This window comes from Chiloscyllium plagiosum, unplaced genomic scaffold (assembly GCF_037043375.1).
Source record: "Chiloscyllium plagiosum isolate Xiang-an unplaced genomic scaffold, Cpla_swu_hap1 HiC_scaffold_4, whole genome shotgun sequence".
NCBI lineage: Eukaryota > Metazoa > Chordata > Chondrichthyes > Orectolobiformes > Hemiscylliidae > Chiloscyllium > Chiloscyllium plagiosum.
In genome coordinates this window covers 117,372,889-117,396,313 of record NW_028270142.1, presented here as the reverse complement: position 1 = coordinate 117,396,313, position 23,425 = coordinate 117,372,889, and the positions used below count along the sequence as shown (strand labels likewise).

At 42.1% G+C, this 23,425-nt stretch overlaps 2 protein-coding genes across 3 annotated transcripts in view; one reads left to right on the top strand and one right to left on the bottom strand.

The window, feature by feature from the left end:
* LOC122548915 (src-like-adapter) overlaps positions 1-20,199 on the top strand; it is a 46,338-nt gene extending 26,139 nt beyond the window's left edge. The window contains exons 2-8 of one of the 2 annotated variants that reach the window (XM_043687885.2): positions 3,042-3,142; positions 5,600-5,696; positions 8,912-8,998; positions 12,942-13,045; positions 15,014-15,163; positions 16,447-16,570; positions 19,555-20,199. In XM_043687885.2, coding sequence (XP_043543820.1) covers positions 3,079-3,142; positions 5,600-5,696; positions 8,912-8,998; positions 12,942-13,045; positions 15,014-15,163; positions 16,447-16,570; positions 19,555-19,783 — 855 coding nt within the window. In that variant the 5' untranslated portion in view covers positions 3,042-3,078 and the 3' untranslated portion in view covers positions 19,784-20,199. Of the gene's footprint in view, positions 1-3,041; positions 3,143-5,596; positions 5,697-8,911; positions 8,999-12,941; positions 13,046-15,013; positions 15,164-16,446; positions 16,571-19,554 lie in introns of both variants that reach the window. The other variant, XM_043687883.2, reaches the window with a different exon arrangement.
* tg (thyroglobulin) overlaps positions 1-23,425 on the bottom strand; it is a 367,649-nt gene that overhangs the window by 171,694 nt on the left and 172,530 nt on the right. The gene's annotated exons all lie outside the window — the stretch shown is intronic.

The following is a 23,425-nucleotide window of genomic DNA, read 5'->3' as shown; positions in this document are numbered from 1 at the left end:
CTTTATGGCAAAGGATAAAACACTTGCGATCTAAACACAAAGTGAAGACTTTAATGACTAGAAATGTTCACCAGTCCTACTCACTAATCAGCTCTCTCCCTGCACTCACATTATACTGTGGGGGTTCATGATGTCAATGATCATCACAGGTCAGCCTCTTGATCCACACTTTTTAACTTCTCCCACTCATCTCTTGCTCTGGAGTCTTTTCACAATAAAATACACTTAAAACACCTCTTCCTCCTCTGTGCTGAATTCCCACTTCGAACTAAATTCCCAGATATACTCACTGAAGTGTGATTTCCCTCACATTAACTGTGCTCCTTTATGTACCTCATTTAAGACATAGATACAAATTGTAAAAGGTTGAGGCTCCAGCACAGACTCCTGCTCATCACGTCCCTCCTCCCCCGTCCACGTTTTGCAGTTACCTTTTCTATGGCACTGTGTACATTGCCTTCTGGATATCCAGGTATAGCATTAGATTTCTCATATCCACATTGTATGTTACTGCTTTAAAGAACTCCAATAAATTGGCTACACATGATTTAACTGTCACCAAACCATACTGACTCTTCTTCATTACCTTTGTATGCCATGATTTGGAGATGCCGGTGTTGGACTGGGGTGTACAAATTTAAAAATCACACAACACCAGGTTATAGTCCAACAGGTTTAATTGGAAGCACTAGCTTTCAGAGTGCTGTTCCGTCGCCAACCACCTGATGAAGGAGCAAAGCTCCGAAAGCTAGTGCTTCCAATTAAACCTGTTGGACTATAACCTGGTGTTGTGTGATTTTTAACTTTGTATGGCAAGCAGTGTAAACAGCATGTGATAGACATGGCTAAGCAATTCCACTACCAATGGATCAGATCTAAGTTCTGCAGCTCTACCACATCCATCCATGAATGATGGTGGACAATAAATAATTAGCAGGAGGAAGTAGCTCCACAAATATTCCTATCCTCAATGAGGAGGGAGTCAAAACTTCAATACAAACACAAAGCTGAAACTTTTGCAACGATCTCTAGCCAGAAGCGCTGAATGGATAATCCTTTTAATAATCCATTTGAAGTATATCAACAATGTATCTCAAACTTTGATACTGGAAGAACATGTTTTACTGTACCAGTGCAACATTTCTATTTCCTACATTAATTAATAGAAAGGGGTTGAAAGGATTTGCATTAATACATTCCTGTTATGGCCTAACAACATCCCAAAGTAGTTTTTATATGCTGCCACTATAATGTAGGAAATGTAGTATCTCACAGAGAGTTAACAGCAATGACATTATAGACAAATCATTTATTTCAGTGACGGTGTGTTGAGGGACAAACATTGGCCTTTGGAAAACTCACATGTTCTTCTTCAAGGGGTTCTTTACAACAGTTGGAAAAGAAATCACAGTCTGAAGTTCATCTGTAGGATGACACCTCTGATAGTGAGGCATTCCTTCAGTGTTCTACTGAACTGTCAATCGAGATTTTGCACTAGTCTTTACAGTGAAACCCAAAGCTACAAGCTTCTGACTCAGGCTTGACAGTCAAGACTGACATCTTGAATAATGCCAAATTACCTTAATGTCATGAACACAAGGTGGAACACAAGTAGTTTGCAATTATCAGAACTCATTTCACAAAGGACATGATCAGTTTATGGAGAAAGAAAATTTCCCCTAAAATCCCACTTACATCAGGACAATGGCTGGCTCTAAAGGTCAATTGGTTAGTTTTGAAATGTTTTGAGTAACAGTCGTACATACGTAAATTCTTATTCTTTATTTTGCAAACAAACTGGGAGTAATGTAGTTAAGATGGCATGGAAGGGAGGAAAAGTGTACTTAAGTACTTTGGTTTCCAAGAATTCCACCATTGAGGATTTCCGCATTTTATTTATAACTCGAGCTGCTGTAATCTAAGTTTATATTATCAGTGTGAATGTCAATAGAAAGGTCAGTGGATGAATAATTAAGTGGGTCTATTGGTTAAAATAATTGGTTAGGGTGGTAACTGGGTAAGGGGATAACTAGGTAGAATGTCAGGTGGATGAAGTGGGAGGTGAGTAGGGTGGCAGATGGTAGTGGGATCAGGGTGGAGTTCTCATTGAATTCGAGGGTTAGTCACATCAGGCCAGCTCTAGTCTGGTTGGGTCAGATTAAGCGTTAATCAGATGGGGTGTTTGGTAAGGGATAATTAGAGTTCAGGCAGGTAGTTGGCTCAAGTCTGGAAATAGAAAAGATTATTGAGAGTGTTGGCGGGGATAGGCGGAGGATCAGTTCTGTAATTACCCAGGATATGATCGACAGAAAACTCTTATTCTAATTTCTGAGTAACTACTCAGGAAAATTCCATGGAATTGTCCAAAATCTCTAACTCTAACATTCACAGAAAATCCCAGAGAGCAAGGGATTATTCATTCACTCATGCAACATGTGTTTTACTGGCTGGGCCAATGAACATTGCCCATTGGGCAGTTGAGAGTCAACTACATTGCTATAGGTCTGGGGTCACAAGTAGACCAGACCAGTTAAGTATGGCAGATTTCCTTCCCTAAAGGACATGAGTGAACCAGATGGAGGTTTACAATAGTTGCCAGTGGTTGCGCAATCACCATCAGGTTAGTTATTTTTTCCAGATTTCTTATGTGGCCCAGAACATGAACTGAGGTTCTGAATTACTAACTCAATGACATTAGCACTATGCTACCACATCACCTCACTCATTGGAAATTTGAAAACACATTGGGACTTCTGTTTTTGCTTCAGTTGTGTTGGTCTCATATACTAATCCACAAACATTTTTTTAAAATGATGAACGTGGTTAGAAATGTGTCCAGAAAATCTATTTGTCTCAAATGTTGTTTGCGGGATCAACATAGGGAACCGGGAATAACTTTGCAAATAAAAGCACAATGCTGCAGATGTTGGGAACACACCCAGATAATGCTGGAGAACCTCAGCAGGTTCTGGCACCATCTGTGGAGACAGAGTGAACATTTCGAGATCAGTCTGACTCTTTAGAATCTTGTTTTCTTTCAGCTCACAGTGTTTAAACACAAGGACTGAGAATTAAGACATGGGGAACACTTTGAAGTCTGCAGCCACTGAGAAAGAATCAGATGTTCAGGAATCTCTTACAGGTACGAGATGTAGACCTCAATGAAGAAGTAAATAAATGAATATGTACTTGGGTACATCTTATTTTCTGCCGTTTTATTTTATAATGCTCCTGTGAAGAACCTTGGGACATTTTGTTATGTTAAAGTCTTCATACACATATAGGTTTTTGTTTGGAAGCTGAAGTATTTTTGTAACTCACTAAATATTCATTTGGGAAAAATATCCTGCACAACATTTTGTCATTGGCAACTTGCAAGAATGCTTTGCCAGAGAGTGCTAAGAAACATGTCCGCATTTAGAGTTTTCAGCGTGGTGAACTTTTACTTCAAATATGCCATTCAGAACAGTTTGTGTGCCATGAAGTGCACTTTTCCAAAATCTTAGTGTTTCTTAATATTGATAGTCTCTATTCCTTATGAAGAATGCAGTTCCTTGGACTTTAGTTCCTTGCTTGTGTGAATTTGGGCAGTGGTGCTAGCAAAATCATGTCATCATGAATAAACCCAAAAGTCACAACTAGATTAGATTCCCTACAGTGTGGAAACAGGCCCTTCGGCACAACCAGTCCACACCGACCCTCCGAAGAGTAACCCACCCAGACCAATGCACCTAACACTATGGGGAACTTTAGCATGGCCAATTCACCTGACCTGCCAATCTTTGGATTGGGGGAGATGCAGGGAGAATGTGCAAACTCCACACAGACAGTCACTCAAAGCTGGAATTGAACCTGGGACCCTGGTGCTGTGAGGCAGCAGTGCTAACCACTGAGCCACCATGCTGCCCACTAATGTGTTCAGAATTTCCCTTCCAGCTGAGGCTGTTGGGTAATGTTCAGGGATGGATACTCTGGCTTTTATTCTCTCCTTAATCAGGACAGTGCAGAAATCAATAGCCGTCTCCCACCTCAGTCCGGTAGGACAGACATTTTAATTAAATTCTACTGACGTTAAGACAGTCCTGCTTCCTAGAATGTTCTTAGCTTTCTCTTCTTGAACTGCAAGGGATAGAGAAAGAATAGAGCTGAATCAAAGCTCTTGTAACATTTCAAACCCAAATAGATTATGGATTAAAAACTCAGAGATACAGGGAAAGGTCATGTGGAAACATTGAAACAGCTGCACTGGCCTTCAGCTGCATTTTGAGTGCTGCTGTTGTTGGGCATTATTGATCTGCAGGAATCTTCTGGAGTTGTCTAAAAACTATAAGGCACTATTTTAAAATTACACATTATCCTTTTAGGACAGAGATGATGATGAATATTTTGTCTCAGAGGGTTGTGTGACACATCAGAAGGCAGTGGAAGTGAGCCAGGGGGCATTCATTGGAAATTTTTAAGGTGGAGCCAGACAAATTTTCCGTAGGCATTGTTGGCCTTTAAGAACTTTCTGGAATTCCCTGAAAACTAAACTAGTAGCTGCTTTGGGATTTTCTCTTGAGAATCTTTGTTTACATGCATGTCAGTAGGGGGCTGTATTTGAACACATGAACTCCAGGGCTGAGTGCAGAGCTGTACTAACTGAGCAAAAGCTGATATTGTCTTTGATCCACATCCATTGGTAGCGAGGCCTGGCCTCTGCATCAGTAGCTGAAAATGTGCTGCTGGAAAAGCGCAGCAGGTCAGGCAGCATCCAAGGAGCAGGAGAATCGACGGTTCGGGCATGAGCCCTTACCTCAACTCATCACCACAGCCCCCTCCTCTCTTTGAGCCTCACTTCCCCTCTTGGAAGAGATTTAAATGTTGATGGGATAGGCCCAATCCATGTGGCCGGGGCCAGCAGCTTTCTCTGCATGGTTTGGAGGTAGATGGGCAGATTGGCACTGGGTCTCCTTGTTAACAGGCCTGTGGCTTCACCACCTCAGTGCCCCCTCCAAGGTTTTATGCTCTTCCCCAGCTTATTCTCCCCCCATGGCTTTTCAAGCCAAAGCCCCCACACCCCCCAACCCTTTTGCTTGCACTCATCAAACCCCAGTCTTGTCAGTGCCTACCAGCTTGACATCTTTCAAGGCTCCAAACACTGATGACATTGATCCAGACCAATCCAGTTCAAGCCAATATCTGAAAGTGCTCGGATCCTGCCAGTATCTGAATATTTAACCAGGAGAGTGGAAACTCCAAGTACCCATATAGTTCAGCTACTTTACCACAGTGACTACACGGACTTGAGATGTCAAGTGCTTTGATCATGAAAACTGCTATATAAATTTTTTTTTTCTCTCTCTCTCTCTTACATACGCTCTATCTCATCCCTTCTCTCTTAACCCCTCTTTTGTTGTCTCTCTCTCTCTCACTAATGGATCCTTCCAAATGAACATTATCTAATTTCTAAATTATTCTCAAAAGAACAACTGGTTTAAAAGCATTTTGGGACAGCATGAGGTAATAGGAGGCACCATATTTAAGGCATCATTTCGTTAAGATTTTTTGAGCTACTAGTTCCCTACTGTTTCACTGAAACTTCCCTCTTTTGCAGCAGGCAACAATGATATGCTTGTTATGATCTATGACTACCCACCAGCAACGATAAGCCAACCAATCTTCAGGATAGGGGAGAAGCTGCGCATTATAGCAGAGTAAGTACAATCCTACCAACAGCAAGGTAAACAGGGTGTGGCATTGTAACTTCATGTGAGTGTCTTCAATCATCTGCAACTTATTGCACCATGGTGGCTTCGGGGTGAATGAGGCCATGTTAACACTCAACGTTGCGGTGCTAATGTAAACTCACACATAGCCACACATACAGACAGATTATAAAAACACATGAGCCTGCATACTTGTTGTCAGTCAGGGTATACTGGAGGAGAAAATTAATAAAGATGCTGGAATTTGTACTGAAAACAAAAACAATGCTGGAAATCACAGTGGGTCAGGCAGCATGGAGAGAGAGAAAGCTAACATTTTGAGTCCAGCTGACTCTTCATCAGTGCTGTCTTCATGGTTTACTAGATATTAATCAAGAGTGAAAATGGCTCAGTTGTTTTCTCCTACTCATCCTTGATAGAAACAGGACTGTACTTCACCTCCTTTTCCAACCCCTGCTGAATTCTGGCAAATCATCACATTGCTCAGGAATTAGAGTGTTTTATATATACTCGTCGGTTTGTAGACATGACTGACTATTATAGAAAATAATGCTAATCATCATTGGCGCTTTCAAGATCACTTCCTACAATTCATCCTGTTAGGGCATTGAATAGTTGGTTTTTGAAATCAATGTGTCCTGAAGTTATAAGAGTTGCTGCACTTTCAATGCAGGCTTGAAAAGATGAGCGCTGCACTTGGTGAAAAAATTATTTTTTGGCATGTTGCCCAAAAAGGCAACAGGCCCATCAACCTCACCCTATTTCACACAAAGCAAGTGTGCATCCATGTGTGTTATTTCGCCTCCTTATTTTGAATACGTTATTTCTGTTTAAAAGGTTTTATTAAATGTTTTGCTTCATTTGATATGCAATGTCTGAATGCAGTGGAGATCTGAATAAATCTGCCTTGGCCATACAGAGAAGTCAAATAACAGCTACTAAACACCATACATTGGCAATGAGTAGATTGTGAAAAATAATCAAAAAGGGCCTTCTGCTCAGTCTCTTTGCTGTGGCTCTCAGTTAATCATATTGTCGAAGAATGCTGCTGTGGAGAGTGAGTCGATCTTATGGTACAGCAGGTAGTGTTCCCACTTCTGACTGGAAGTTCTGGGTTCAAGTCCGACATGAGACTGGATGCCCATGAAACATGTGTTCATGGCGTTGTCAAAAACCTGCCAACCCCCCTGATATATCAATGGCAGGGGGAAAGAGTGGACGAGTCTTACGGTCAGCTATCCATGCAATAGCTACAACACAATAGCTTTCCCATATTAAAAGTCTTCATGTTCAGGTTCTTGCCACAGGCTGTATTCTATGGCAAATGTCTCCCTCACTATGAGCAAAAGAAGATGAGGAAGTTGCCAGGAATGAAGGTTTTGAATTATGGGATATGCTGGGACCTTTATCACTGGAGCGTTGGAGTTTGAGGGGTGACCTCATAGAGGACGTTTTAAATTATGAGGGGTTTTGACAAGGTGAATGGCAGGTGTCTTTTCCTTTGGGTGGAGAATTTCAAGACTGGGGGCACATTTTTTAGGTGAGAGGAGAAAGATTTCAAAAAGGACATGAGGAGCAACTTTTTTTTTACACAGCATGGTTTGTATGTAGAATGAACTTCCAGAGGAAGTGGTGGATACAGGTACAGTTACAATTTGGAAAAAATATATGACTAGGAAACGTTTGGAGGGATATGGGCCAATCATAGGCAGTTGGGACTAGTTTAGTTTTGGATTATGTTTGGCATTGTCTGGTCATACTGAAGGCTCTGCTTTCCATGCTGTATGACTCTGTGACTCTGATTCTATGCAAAGGGAAAGGAATGTATTTGAAAGTGGCTTAGCTATCATGTCCTGTTTGCGTTCGCTTTACTAAAGTTACAGAGAAGTCAAATCCAAAGGGTCAGATGGTACATATCTCCAAATGGTGCAAAGAATTGAGGAAATTGTCATGGTGAAACTTTGACATGAAACTGGCCGAAGTCAGTTGCATGCAAATTTCACTCAGGGAAAAAAGCAATGTAATGCTATCCTTCTGCTGCATCTAAACAGCTGGAAATTCCAGATTTTCATACCGGTAAAAAAAACTTCATGATTCATTATTAAGTTGAAAACTCTTTAACAGTTTGATTCACCTTATAATCCAAATCTGGAGCTTCATTACTTTTTCTGTAAAAAAATGAGCTATAACTTGAACTTCCACAACACCTATCACATACTCAAATATCTCAGCAAATGAAATACTTCCGAAATATTGCCAACAATGCATGCACTCTGCCAGCTTGAAATAAATCGAATTTGACTGGTACGAACAGAATGTATGAGATACTCTATAATTTTATTGCATTGATTGAGAGATGAATCTCAAAAAGGGAGAATTTCCTGCTTTCTTCAAGTAATATGAAAAGGTGAAAGAATGTTTATTAGACTGACAGGTACTTGTTCAAAATACCTGTTGCTACTAGGCTAGTTTAAATTTAAAACTAAATTTTTTTAGACTTTTATACCCTGGTTTTGCCTTAATTTTTAATTTTGTTAAAATAATTTATCATGCTACCACATGGCTGCTGGTGGGTTTGGCACCCACACCCACTGCTATAAGCTTGACAGTCTTTTTCTGTCCACTGTTTCCTTTGTGTTTCCATCTCCACAAGAGATTGCATTTGCAGTGGTATGGCACTCCCTCAGCGCTGCACTTGAAGTCTCAGCCCAGATTATGTCTTTAAGCCTCCACAGTGGGATTTGGAGCTTGCGCACTCTGATACATTGAATGTGTTACTGCTTAGCCAAGATTGATATGATAATATTGAATAACTTGACAACTGCTTTCCCTTTCTTCATTGCACTAGGGATGTCACAGCACAGGGCTATTATTGCTGGACTGTTAATCCAGAGACCCAGGTAATATTTTGGGGACCCAGATTCGAAACCCACTATGGCAGATGATGGAATTTGAATCCAAAAAAAAAGTCTGGAATTAAGAGTCTAACGATGATCATGAAACCATTGCCAACTGTCGGGAAAAACCCATTTGGTTCCCTAGTCCCTTTTAGGGAAAGAAATCTGCCATCCTTACCCAGTCTGGCCTACATGTGACTCCAGACAGCAAAGTGCTTGACTCTAAACTTTGCTCTGGGCAATTAGGGATGGGAATGAATAAAAAAAAAGGATATTCCTCTGATGTTACTCTCTTTATCTTTCCAGAGAAGGTGATTGGTGGAGAGTGAGGTCCTTCAACACTGGATCTGAGAACTACATCCCACGTGCCTGTGCTGCCCGAGTTTACCATGGGTAGGTTAAGTAGATTAAGTTCATCTTTACCTGTTTGTTTGATAACATACCTTTAATGTAATAAATCATCCCAGGCTTCTTCTGAGAAGCTTTATCCAACAAAATTTGACATCAAGACACATAAGGACAGAAGAGTGGTGAACTTGGTCAAAGAGGGAGGTTTTCAGAAATTTCTTGGAGGAGATAAAGGTAGAAAGATAGACAGACATGTACACTGAGGGAATTTCAAAATTTTGGTCCCAGGATGCTGAATACATTGCTGGCAATGGTAGAGCAATTGTCTCCGCCTGCTCCTGCCCCACCGAACTCATCTCCGCATACCTTGACACCGTCCTGTCCCCCTTAGTCCAAGAACTCCCCACCTACGTTCGGGACACCACCCATGCCCTCCACCTGCTCCATGATTTTCGCTTCCCCGGTCCCCAACGCCTTATTTTCACCATGGACATCCAGTCCCTGTACACCTCCATCCCCCATCACGAAGGACTCAAAGCCCTCCGCTTCTTCCTTTCCCGCCGTACCGACCAGTACCCTTCCACTGACACCCTCCTTCGACTGACTGAACTGGTCCTCACCCTTAACAACTTCTCTTTCCAATCCTCCCACTTCCTCCAAATGAAAGGAGTAGCCATGGGCACGCGCATGGGCCCCAGCTATGCCTGCCTCTTCGTAGGATATGTGGAACAGTCCATCTTCCGCAACTACACTGGCCCCACCCCCCACCTTTTCCTCTGCTACATCGATGACTGTATCGGCGCCGCCTCGTGCTCCCATGAGGAGGTTGAACAGTTCATCGACTTCACCAACACCTTCCACCCTGACCTCAAATTCACCTGGACAGTCTCAGATTCCTCCCTCGACCTTTCTATTTCTATCTCAGGCGACCGAATCAACACGGACATCTACTACAAACCGACCGACTCCCACAGCTACCTGGACTACACCTCCTCCCACTCTGCCCCCTGTAAAAATGCCATCCCATTCTCCCAATTCCTTCGACTCCGCCGCATCTGCTCCCAGGAGGACCAGTTCCAAAAACGTAAAACCCAGATGGCCTCCTTCTTCAAGGACCGCAATTTCCCCCCCCAACGTGGTCGACGATGCCCTCCACCGCATCTCTTCCACTTCCCGCTCCTCCACCCTTGAGCCCCGCCCCTCCAACCGCCACCAGGACAGAACCCCACTGGTCCTCACCTACCACCCCACCAATCTCCATGTACAGCGCATCATCCGCCGTCATTTCCGCCACCTCCAAACGGACCCCACCACCAAGGATATATTTCCCTCCCCTCCCCTATCAGCATTCCGTAAAGACCACTCCCTCCGTGACTCCCTTGTCAGATCCACACCCCCCACCAACCCAACCTCCACTCCCGGCACCTTCCCCTGCAACCGCAGGAGGTGTAAGACTTGTGCCCACACCTCCCCCCTCACCTCCCTCCAAGGACCCAAAGGAAACTTCCATATCCGCCACAGATTCACCTGCACCTCCACACACATCATCTATTGCATCCTCTGCACCCGATGTGGCCTCCTCTATATTGGGGAGACAGGCCGGCTACTTGCGGAGCGTTTCAGAGAACACCTCTGGGACACCCAGACCAACCAACCCAACCACCCTGTAGCTCAACACTTCAACTCCCCCTCCCACTCCACCAAGGATATGCAGGTCTTTGGACTCCTCCATCGCCAGGCCACAACAAAACGACGGCTGGAGGAAGAGCGCCTCATCTTCCGCCTAGGAACCCTCCAACCACAAGGGATGAACTCGGATTTCACCAGTTTCCTCATTCCCCCTCCCCCCACGTTGTCTCAGTCAAATCCATCGAATTCAGCACCGCCTTCCTAACCTGCAATCTTCTTCCTGACCTCTCCGCCCCCACCCCAGTCTGACCTATCACCCTCACCTTGACCTCTTTCCACCTATCACATTTCCGCGCCCCTCCCCCAAGTCCCTCCTCCCTACCTTTTATCTTAGCCTGCTGGACAAACTTTCCTCATTCCTGAGGAAGGGCTTATGCCCGAAACGTCGATTCTCCTGTTCCCTGGATGTTGCCTGACCTGCTGCGCTTTTCCAGCAACACATTTTCAGCTCTGATCTCCAGCATCTGCAGACCTCACTTTCTCCTCAATGGTAGAGCAATAAAAATTGAGAATATCAAAGGCACAAATTAGATGAGAATGGAAAACTGACAGGAGAGTGGGAGGCTGTCAGCTTGGAAGAGGTGACTAAAGTTAAGAATAATAAGGCCACGAAGGTGACTCAGATTTACAGTCACTCAAGTAGATGCACCTCGTTATCTGGTGCCACTTTCAACTCATGGCTTAAAACTACTTTCACAGAAGATGCAGGCAGATTTTATGGTCTGTGGTGAATAAATTGATCATGATCAGGATGCTAAAACTGGGGTCAGCATCTTTGGACTTATGGAAGGAGAAAAATCTCAGTTTCTTCTCTTGAATAGTATCCCGTAGCAGACACTGTATTAAATGTGAACACTTGGTGAGGATGGATTATTCAAGCCTGGCTGGGATGTGGCTGCATTTCATATACCCTGCCAATTCTCATTATCTAGATCTATAGGATTATAACTGAAATATCAAACACTGATAGCACAGTGCAACTATATGCCAATATATTTTAGTAATTTATAAAAAAAATTGATTATAATGATTCATTTTGTGAAGTATTCTAAAGAGTAGCAACAGTTCTCAACTTTAATATTTTTAACCTGTCATTATTTTGAACACCTCTATCAAATCTCCCTTTAACCTTCTGTTCTGCTGAGAACAATCCTAGTTTCTATAATGTCTCCACATAGCTGCTTGATCTCTTATCCAGAGTATAATTCCAGTAAATCACCTACAAATCCTTTACAAGATGGTGGCAACTTCTAAAATAGCTTAACACCACCACCACCACCACTTCTCTAATGCTGCTTGATTTGTTATGCTTCTTCCAGCTCCACTCTTTATCTACTAAAAATTCTACAACCATTTCTTTTCACAATTCATGACAATATTAGAAGGGCTCAGCAAATCAGTAGAAGGCTCGTTGATTGCCCCAATCCAAGGATGCATGATGGAACTTGAAACATGGTAGTGAGGCTGCAAGCCTTATTTCTTTCTGCCATTAGACAGGTTTCCTAAGTATCAGGGACCCGAGCAGCTTCCTTAAAGTGTGGGCTCGGTGGATTCACTCTTAGCTTCTGGATCAGAATTCTTCCCTCAGAACCTCTCTCAGCCAGAAAACTGTACTGCTCCCATTTGATCCTCATTCCCAACCAAACTCTCCAGGCCCCAGCAAACTAGGTCTTCAATATTTTCTATAATTTCTACTTTACGTCTATACTTACATGCCCGACATTTCTGTTGCACACTTTTAAACTTTCCTCGTCTGTTTCCAGGGAATTGCTTTTTTGAATCTCTAGGTCTCATTGGTCATTCACATTGCTGAACTTAATGGAAAATAAAAGTGGTTGAGCAGCATATTCCCAGCTTTTGTCAACAAATAGAACTTAAAGCTGATCTCATGATCTGTTGCATTTTAGAATCCCTGCCTTTCAAAAGATTGATTAACCTAAGCCCTTCCTAGGTTTTAGGAAGAATGGAACAGGTTGTACAGTTTAATTTGAAGACTTCCTGGTCAACATTCCTCCTTCAGCCCTTCTATCACTTTTTCTGTTTCTACATGTTCATGAATAGTCACTGCTGCATTTCCTTTCATTAAGACAGTGAATGCATTTCAAAGATGTCTTGAAGATGTATTCTGTGCGCTAATCAATGCGCATTCTTTCTAATCAACAATTAGAATGTTTCTCAAAGTAATGTAATTGAGGTAATCCATCCATTACAATTTATGTTGGGGTAAGATAATTGAAAGATGCAGCCTTTCCTGGTCTTACTTATAAAATAAATAATCTGGTGTATATTCTTTGCGCAGTTGGCTCTTTGAAGGAATTGGGAGACAGAAGGCTGAAGAGTTACTACAACTTTCGGGCAATAGACTAGGCTCCTTCTTGATAAGGCAAAGTGAAAGCCAAAAGGGTAAGTTCATACGTGTTAAATTACAAATAATGAATATGTAATGAATTATTAAAAATTTAAAGAACTTAGCCATTTCACAATCAGCTTTGTTTCAGCATTAGTGTTTTTCACCAGTTAATACACTCAGTTGGACTCCACCCTCCGACTTGCTGTCTCATGTCTTCCAAAATTTTTTTATGAAACAAATTTTATTGTGCAATCTGCTGGATTTGAGCACAGAGATCAAACCTGACACTCCAGTACAAAGGGAATGCTGCACTGTTTGGAGGTGCTGACTTCTGGCTGAGATATTAAACTGAGATGACACCTATCCTCCCTGTCAGATGGATATAGAGCTAACCTTTGAACATTGCACAACATCAGAAGGACGATATCTTGAAATAACTGCTCAGGGGCCAGTATCCCACCACCAAGTCACTGTTTGTTTGTTTGTTTGTTTGTTCACAGTACACTGGCTATGCCCAGCCAGCTTGGAGTCAATCCCCTAAACTGAGGAGATGCTAAATTCCCTGTTTATCTTTTTTTTTCTTTTTCTTAGATCCCCGAGAGAAAGGGGGAGGACTCCCGCGTAGAGAGCCCTCCACTGGGGATTCCCCACCGCCCGGTGGCAAATGGGCACGCCAAGGCGTGTTCGAATCTAAATTCCCTGTTTATATTAGTCAGCCAAGGTTTCCTAATTGGCCCCAGTTAACCACCTCAATCAAGGATCACATAGTCAATGAGATCCACCTGGTTGCAATCACTACATATCTGCACTGTAAAGTAAATCAAAAGCCATTTTTATGTATCTGCAGACTTATTTTGATAATGTAGAGCATACTATAGATTATTTTCTATATCTAATTCCCGCATTTACATACAAATCTGTTTGGTATGGTCATTAGGAAAACCACATTTTTTTTAAGCAATGGAGATTACAAATATTAATCCTCCTCCTAGCATTACCAACAATGCTACAATATTGTTTTTATTCATTCATGGGATTTGATGGGCCAGCATTTATTGCCCATCCCTAATTGCCCTGGAGGAGATGGTGGTGAGTTGAACAGCTGCAATTTATTTTATGTTGGTTACCTACACCTAGGGGAGACATGGTGGCATGGTGGTTAGCACTGCTGCATCACAGTGGCAGGCACCCATGTTTGATTCCACCCTCGGGTGACTGTGTGTTGAGTTTGTATATTCGCCCCATGTTTCCTCAGAGTGCTCTGGTTTCCTCCCACAGTCCAAAGATGTGCACGTTAGGTGGATTGGCCATGCTAAATTGCCCATAGTGTCCAAGGATATGCAGGCTAGGTGGATTAGCCATGGGAAGTGCAGAGTGTGTTAGGGTATGGGGATGGATCTGGGTGAGATGCTGTTTGGAGGATTAGTGTGGACTTGATGAGCTGAATAGCCTGCTTCCACACTTTAGGGATTCTATTCTTTCATATACTATTAGGGAGATAATTCCAGGATTTTGACCTTGTAACTCTAAAGGAATTGTGATATATTTCCAAATCAGGATGGCCACTGGGTTTGAATGGGAACTTATAGGTGGTGGTGTTCCCATGTATCTGTTGCCCATATGTTCCAGATGGAAGTGATCATTTAATAGATTCTGCAGAAATTGAGGACCTTAATAGTCAGGCTTACTTACAATGAATGGTTACTTGATAAAGTATTAATCACTTCTTAACTTAGCCTTTAGAAGACAAGAAGAGAAAAAACACTAAAATTCTCAACAAGTGTAGAACCATCTCTCAGCATCTTTTGTCAGCAATACCTTGTCAAATGGTTTCCTCTCTTCCCTTGTTAAGAGTGCATACACCAGCTAAGAAAGAACCTAAAGTTTTACTGTCTATCTGTGCATGAATTCTTAAATCTCACCTATCATTTACAAGTGTCAATGTGCCTTTACACTTAACATAATTTAAGCAGAACTACATGCCTTGCAAATGATTTAGTGTTTGTGTGTATGTTTTTCAGGTACATATTGCCTATCTGTCAGGTGCTACAGTGATATATCCCAGAAACTAGTGAAGCACTATCGGATCTTCCGTTTGCCTAATAAATGGTATTACATCCAAGAACGTCTCACCTTCCAGTGTTTAGAAGATCTGGTCAATCATTATTGCGGTTAGTATCACAATAACCTCCATTACATCTTCCAAAATGTCTCGAGATACAATTTTGAAATTGGCTTCACTGCAAGGCAGAGGTGGGTTAGCCCAAAATTACCCATGACCATCTTTTAAATTCAGGCTAAACATTAACATCTTTTCCATTTTAATACTTTTTTTTTGGTAACTGTTATATAAAAGTCCAATGATTAAATGGCAAAATTCAAGAGTTATACTTTTTTACTTTCAAGGCATGAGCTCCACAAATCTGTGAATATTGCCAATTATTCAGGGCACATTGAGAACAGGGAGATGTTTAGATCAGTGAAAATAGAAGAGTCATAAGTGGGACTCATTCACACCAGATTGTTGACTGTCAACTTGCACAAGGCTCAAACCCTTCTCTTTCCCTGACATCTTCTGTGATATCAGAGGGTGGCCTCTTTTTGAGGATGGGAGAATGCAAAACTAGAGGGCATAGGTTAAAGATAAAAGGGGAAAAATTTAAAAAGGACCTGAGGGCTAACATTTTCATGAAGAGGTTGATGTATGTATGGAACGAGCTGCCAGAGGAAGTGGTGGAGGTGGGTACAATTGCAATGTTTAAAAGCCACTTGGATGGGTTTATGAATAGAAAGGGTTTAAAGGGATATGGGCAAAATGCTGGCAAATGGGACCAAGTTAGATTGGGATGACTAGTCGACATGGATGAGTTGGACTATAGGATCTGTCCTGTGCTGTAAATGCCTATGACTTTACAAGTCGATGAGGTAGTTCCAAGCAAGGCGCTTACCGAGATCAGGAACCTCTGTGGGTTCCGCCTTCCTTCTGCCTAACAATCTGAATGTAAGTGAATCAGAAATACCATTAAGCTTAAGGTAGAATATTGTCCCAAACACCAGAACACTGCTTGGGTAGAAAGTCATACAAGATTCATGATATAGGACAATTCATTAAAAAACTAAAAGGCAACTTCCAAATCCAAGGTGGTAGCTGATTATAATTTGCTAGCCTTGTGTTTTCTCAGTAAGTTCTCACTATGCACATGCAGTGCCCTCTAAAGGTGAGATTATCTCATATTGACCCGGGAGAGTCAGGAGCAGAAACCAAGGCTTCTCATCCACTTGGTCTACATTTAGAGAATAAGGACCTTTTGAAGCCAACTTATTTTGGGTTTGAAACATGAGTCCTGATATGAATTTTTATTGTCTGATTATTTATTAGCCTGGTCTAAGTTTGCATTAAAATTATTAATAACAGGCAGTGCAGAGCTAATGTAGCAAATCTTGCTTGTTTCAGAGGTAGCAGATGGTCTGTGCTGTTTGCTGACCCATCCTTGCCTGGCTGAGCTTGGCACTGAAACGTCTTCTGAACAGCCTGTCATCCTACGTCGCAACCAATTCAATTGGAAAAACGTGAAAAGGTAATTGGACAAAACATATCACAGAAAATTTCTTCAGCAGAAATCCACAAATCTCAGATAACCATTCAGCCAAACACTATTCCAGCAATGATCACTACATTAACTGCATTTGTTCCATTCTGAAAAAAGGTTGCCTGAAATCAAAGTGGCTGCGAGGGATGTTAAGAAACATATAAAGTTAAAAGAGAAAAAGTATAACATAGCAAAGATAAGTGGGAAAACGGAGGACTGGGAAGCTTTTAAAGAACAACAAAGGATTACTAAGAAGGAAATACGCAGAAAAAAAATGAGATACGAAGGTAAACTGGCCAAAAATATAAAGGAGGATAGTAAAAGCTTTTTTAGATATGTGAAAGGCAAAAAAATGGTTAAGACTAAAATTGGGCCCTTGAAGACAGAAACAGGGGAATATATTACGGGGAGCAAAGCAATGGCAGAAGAGTTGAATTGGTACTTCAGATCTGTGTTCACTGGGGAAGACACAAGCAATCTCCCAGAGGTAACAGTGGCTGAAGGACCTGAACTTAAGGGAATTTATATTTGCCAGGAATTGGTGTTGGAGAGACTGTTAGGTCTGAAGGCTGATAAGTTCCCGGGGCCTGATGGTCTACATCCCAGGGTACTGAAGGAGGTGGCTTGTGAAATCGTGGATGCGTTGGTGATTATTTTCCAGAGTCTGATAGATTCGGGATCAGTTCCTGCGGATTGGAGGGTGGCTAATGTGGTGCCACTTTTTAAGAAAGGTGGGAGAGAGAAAGCAGGAAATTACAGACCAGTTAGTCTGACCTCAGTGGTGGGAAAGTTGCTGGAGTCTATTATAAAGGATGAAATTATGTCACATCTGGATAGTAGTAACAGGGTAGGTCAGAGTCAGCATGGATTTATGAAGGGGAAATCATACTTGACTAATCTTCTGGAATTTTTTGAGGATGTAACTCTGAAGATGGACGAGGGAGATCCAGTAGATGTAGTGTACCTGGACCTTCAGAAAGCTTTTGATAAAGTCCCAGATAGGAGGTTAGTGAGCAAATTAGGGTGCATGGTATTGGGGGGCAAAGTACTAACTTGGATTGAAAGTTGGTTGGCTGGCAGGAAACAAAGAGTAGTGATAAATGGCTCCCTTTCGTAATGGCAGGCAGTGACAAGTGGGGTACCGCAGGGATCCGTGCTGGGACCGCAGCTTTTTACAATATATATTAATGATATAGAAGATGGTATTAGTAATAACATTAGAAAATTTGCTGATGATACTAAGCTGGGTGGCAGGGTGAAATGTGAGGAGGATGTTCGGAGATTACAGGGTGACCTGGACAGGTTAGGTAAGTGTTCAGATGCATGGTAGTTGCAGTTTAATGTGGATAAATGCATGGTTATCCACTTTGGTGGCAAGAACAAGAAGGCAGATTACTACCTAAATGGAATCAATTTAGGTAAAGGGGCAGTACAAAGAGATCTGGGTGTTCTTGTACACCAGTTAATGAAGGTAAGCATGCAGGTACAGCAGGTAGTGAAGAAGGCTAATAGCATGCTGGCCTTCATAACAAGAGGGATTGAGTATAGAAGCAGCTGTACAGGGCCCTGGTGAGACCACACCTGGAGTACTGTGTGCAGTTCTGGTCTCCAAATTTGAGGAAAGACATTCTGGCTATTGAGGGAGTGCAGCGTAGGTTCACGAGGTCAATTCCTGGAATGGCGGGATTACCTTACACTGAAAGACTGGAGCGACTGGGCTTGTATACCCTTGAGTTTAGAAGACTGAGAGGGGATTTGATTGAGACATAAGATTATTAAAGGATTGGATACTCTGGAGGCAGGAAACATGTTTCCGCTGATGGGTGAGTGCCGAACCAGAGGACACAGCTTAAAAATACGGGGTAGACCATTTAGGACAGAGATGAGGAGAAACTTCTTCACCCAGAGAGTGGTGGCTGTGTGGAATGCTCTGCCCCAGAGGGCAGTGGAGGCCCAGTCTCTGGATTCATTTAAGAAAGAGTTGGATGGAGCTCTCAAGGATAGTGGAATCAAGGGTTATGGAGATAAGGCAGGAACAGGATACTGATTAAGGATAATCATATTGAATGATGGTGCAGGCTCGAAGGGCAGAATGGCCTACTCCTGCACCTATTGTCTATTGTCTATTGTCAAATGTTGGTATTTTATCACATATATACTCCAGCACATCAGTTCTGAGCACTCAGATTTCTTCTTTCATTTGACTACAAGTTCACTGAAGAGAACATCCTCAATCCACATTTCATCAGTCTTTTTCAATTTTTTTTGTACCTGCGCATTAACTTTGATATGGATGCATTCTTGACATGAATACTTCTCTTTTCCACAGTTGCTAATCCCTCACCATTAAGAAATAGTCTGATTTGCCAAGTAGATTGTCTCACACTTCCCCACAATGAACTCCACCAGATACAGTTTTCCCCACTCATGTAATCCATCTATATGGCTTCTATGTAACTTCCAACTTCCATCAATGAAGGAAAGGAAGAACCGTAATTGAAGGCGAGCAAGTTTGATCTATTGTGCAGCTTTCTCTCTCTTCTCCCTTCATCAGTAGCAGTTTCTACAGTCATCTTGTGATGTTTAGTTTATAAATATCTTGCCACTTTTAGTGGAAATGCTTGCAGCCATTATACCCCAGCAATTTGGAATATATCCTGACCAGCATAATTTTCAATAACTTCAACTCTTCTGCCAAAATAGATTAAATCTTCTGAAGAAATACATGTTTCTTTTAGGAAACTTTTAGCCCTGTCTTGATAACCCCTTTTAGCATCTCAGTGTCACATTTTGTTTGATAATTACTCTTGTAAAGCCCCACGGTTTATTCTTACTGTATCAGGCACAAGCTGTTTCTGAATAATACAATTGAGTAATATTTGGGTTATTTGGGTTATGGACAGGAAGTAATGATTGATTTATTGGTTCCTGAAGAAGGGATTGACTCATTTTTCTTATGGTTTGATCCCCAGGGCTGAACTGTTGAGCACCAACTCAACGTCTCGAGATGAAGCCTTCGTCAGTTATGGACTGCGGCACAGTATCGCGTCCTATATGACTTTGTCACAAATCGATGATGATTCAATCAGTGACAGTAGCAAGAAGAAATGGTTCCCATCCATCAAATCCAGCATTCAGAACAGACACAGCTGCCTCCTCACAACAACACTGAGAGATCCATATGAGGATGACTTTGAATAAGGGTGTGCTCTACAGTGGCATACTTGTACTTTAGCTTGTTAATAACTATCGTGCTAATGACTCTTACTGTGCCATTGCAAATCAAACACTGGCAATCAGGGGAGAAAGCTGCTCTCCATGTCTATTCACTGATGGCTTACTCTTCCTTGCAAAATCTGTAACATATTGTCAGACTTTTTTGAGCAGTTTTATTTACCGGAATCTGGAATCCTTCTATTTGAGTGCATGCATTACTGATCACACATGATACAAGTATTTGTACTTCACCCCTCATCATACCAGCCTGAAATTATTGCTTTGTGTATATATATATATTTAAATCACACAATGGTGTACTTTTGTTTTACTTTGCATTCGTATTTGATGAGGGGTCTGTACTCAAAGGGTGGAAATGAAGTGATTACTTTGTGCTGAAATCTTTGGTCTTGCATCTTTTTTTTACTTGTGTATTTGTATTACTCATTCAGTAGTTAAAACATTCCACATTTCTGACTGCATACAGAGCCCTGGATGTTCCTCATCCAGGATGATATCATTGCAGGACTAGAAAGTTGCAGTCTGTTTGCCTAGCTGCCCTAAAATTAGATCAGGCACTCATATTATTTCCAAAGCACGATTAAAAAAAAACAAAAGAGAAAATGCTGGAAAATCTCAGCAGGTCTGGCAGCATCTGTAAGGAGAGAAAAGAGCTGACGTTTCGAGTCTGACCGACCCTTTGTCGAAGCTAAAGAAAGGGAGAAATAGGGAGGTATTTATACTAAGAATAAACCGTGGGGCTTTACAAGAGTAATTATCAAACAAAATGTGACACTGAGATGCTAAAAGGGGTTATCAAGACAGGGCTAAAAGTTTCCTAAAAGAAACATGTATTTCTTCAGAAGATTTAATCTATTTCGGCAGAAGAGTTGAAGTTATTGAAAATTATGCTGGTCAGGATATATTCCAAATTGCTGGGGTATAATGGCTGCAAGCATTTCCCTTTAATCTCTCTATGCACTGTCATTATCACCTCTTTATTGCTACCTTTGTTTCTGGAGCCATGACCCACCTTCTCTCAGCCTAGTATATATACCTCCCTATTGCTCCTTTTTTTAGCTTTGACAAAGGGGCAGTTAGACTCGAATCATCAGCTCTTTTCTCTCCTTACAGATGCTGCCAGACCTGCTGAGATTTTCCAGCATTTTCTCTTTTGGTTTCAGATTCTAGCATCCGCAGTAATTTGCTTTTATCCACGATAAAAAAAACTTCCTTTGATGGTTTGCAGATGCCAGCATTTGTTGCTCATTTCTATACCCTTGAACAGAATGCTAGGACATTTCAGTGGACAGTTCTGAGTCCACCACATCTCTGTGTCTATAGTGATCTCTAGGCCTGTGGTGAAAGGGTTAAAATTATGTCCCAATACATGTGTGAATCTAACCGGAATGGAGGTGTTGCTTAGTCCCGTGTGAATCTTATTACACACCTCCCCGTGTGAATCTTCTTATCTGTATGTAACCAGAATGGAATGTGTTTTTTAGCCTTGCTCTGCTGTTCACATGAATGTTTATATCTGGAAAAGAGTATATCAGCTGGAAAAGTCTCCAGTTCGGTGAGTCTGCTCCGGGGTTACGTTTAACCGCCGAGCGTGGGTTGTTGGCAACCGCTCTACGAGAACTGACGGCTCCCAGTTCCGGTAACATGTAGAGTGAGTATAAGCCAGACCCGTTGTAAGTATGAGACCTGGTTGTGGCGACGCTGCGGGGAATAAAATGCTCATATTCTAGCAGACTCGCCTCTTGGTCGTTTGTTCTGTGTCAGACTACTCTCCTACGAACCTGACCTTGAGAATTTTTTAAAACATTTTGGCGCTGCGAGCAGGGTCAATCGCAATTGAGGAGAGATTTTGATACAGAACAATGTTTTGGAAAAAGACTAAGAAACCAGAAGAACAAACTGTGGAGGTCCCGACTGTCCCGGGATGGCATGGACCGTGGCATGACGTGGCAGTTTGTTTGAGAAATGGTGGGGGGCGACCGGAGGAACCCCAGGGTCGCTGCTGTCCACCCTTGAGAGGATCCCAGTCCTGCCGAAGAACCCCTTGCCTGGGGTACAGCGGAGGATGTGGGCATGTCCAAAAAGCTGAAGCGGAGTTAACAGAATTGAATGGGATTGAACTGAACTGAACTGAGTGGAACTGAACTGAATTGAACTGAAGTGAATCAAATTGAACGGAACAAAATGGAACTGAGCTAAATTGAATTGAAATGGACGGAACTGAATTGAACACAATTGAATTGAACTGAACAGACCTGAACTGAGCTGAATTGAACTACACTGAATTGACTGAACTGAAATTAACTGAAACGAATTGAACTGAATTAAGCATAATGTAACACATGTATTGGGCCAAGCAGTGGAATGTGGTGTAAAATTATGTCCCAATACATGTGTGAATCATAATGTAACACATGTATTGGGCCAAGCAGTGGAATGTGGTGAAAGGGTTAAAATTATGTCCCAATACATGTGTGAATCTAACCGGAATGGAGGTGTTGCTTAGTCCCGTGTGAATCTTATTACACACCTCCCCGTGTGAATCTTCTTATCTGTATGTAACCAGAATGGAATGTGTTTTTTAGCCTTGCTCTGCTGTTCACATGAATGTTTATATCTGGAAAAGAGTATATCAGCTGGAAAAGTCTCCAGTTCGGTGAGTCTGCTCCGGGGTTACGTTTAACCGCCGAGCGTGGGTTGTTGGCAACCGCTCTACGAGAACTGACGGCTCCCAGTTCCGGTAACATGTAGAGTGAGTATAAGCCAGACCCGGGAGTCTGCTCCGGGGTTACGTTTAACCGCCGAGCGTGGGTTGTTGGCAACCGCTCTACGAGAACTGACGGCTCCCAGTTCCGGTAACATGTAGAGTGAGTATAAGCCAGACCCGTTGTAAGTATGAGACCTGGTTGTGGCGACGCTGCGGGGAATAAAATGCTCATATTCTAGCAGACTCGCCTCTTGGTCGTTTGTTCTGTGTCAGACTACTCTCCTACGAACCTGACCTTGAGAATTTTTTAAAACAAAGCCAGACCACTAACAACAGCGGATTTCCTTCCCTGAACTACATTAATGAACCAGGTAGAGTTTTATAACAATTGATGGGAGATTCGTGGTCACTATGAGCTTTCAGTGCCAAATTTTATTCATTAAATGTAAATTCCATCAGCTGTTATTGTTGGATTTGAACCTGACTGGCATAGTGGCATTACTACCATTGCCCCAATCACTCAGATATTTTGAGTCATGGACTGGAATAGTTGAAGACAGGGGACAAGCCTACTCATGAAAGGTCTTTGCTCTAACAAAAAACAGAGCCAATTTATGGCAATGTTTATATTTTCTTTGAGGAAATGGTCTTTTAGTAATTTTAGCGTCTCTCTCAGAAACTCACCTCTGTTAGTCTCTACCTCTAAACAAGAAACAATTTACAAATGGTTACATCTGCATTGAACATTCAATCAACATCAGACAGAAGCCCATCATGTCACTGAAGTTAGACAATTGCTATTGTTTGCAGTGGTTTCAAAGGACCACTTGTCAACTAGCCAGGAAGAAGCATGGGAACTCAGAAATCAAACATAATAACAGCGAGGGAGAGTGCTCCAC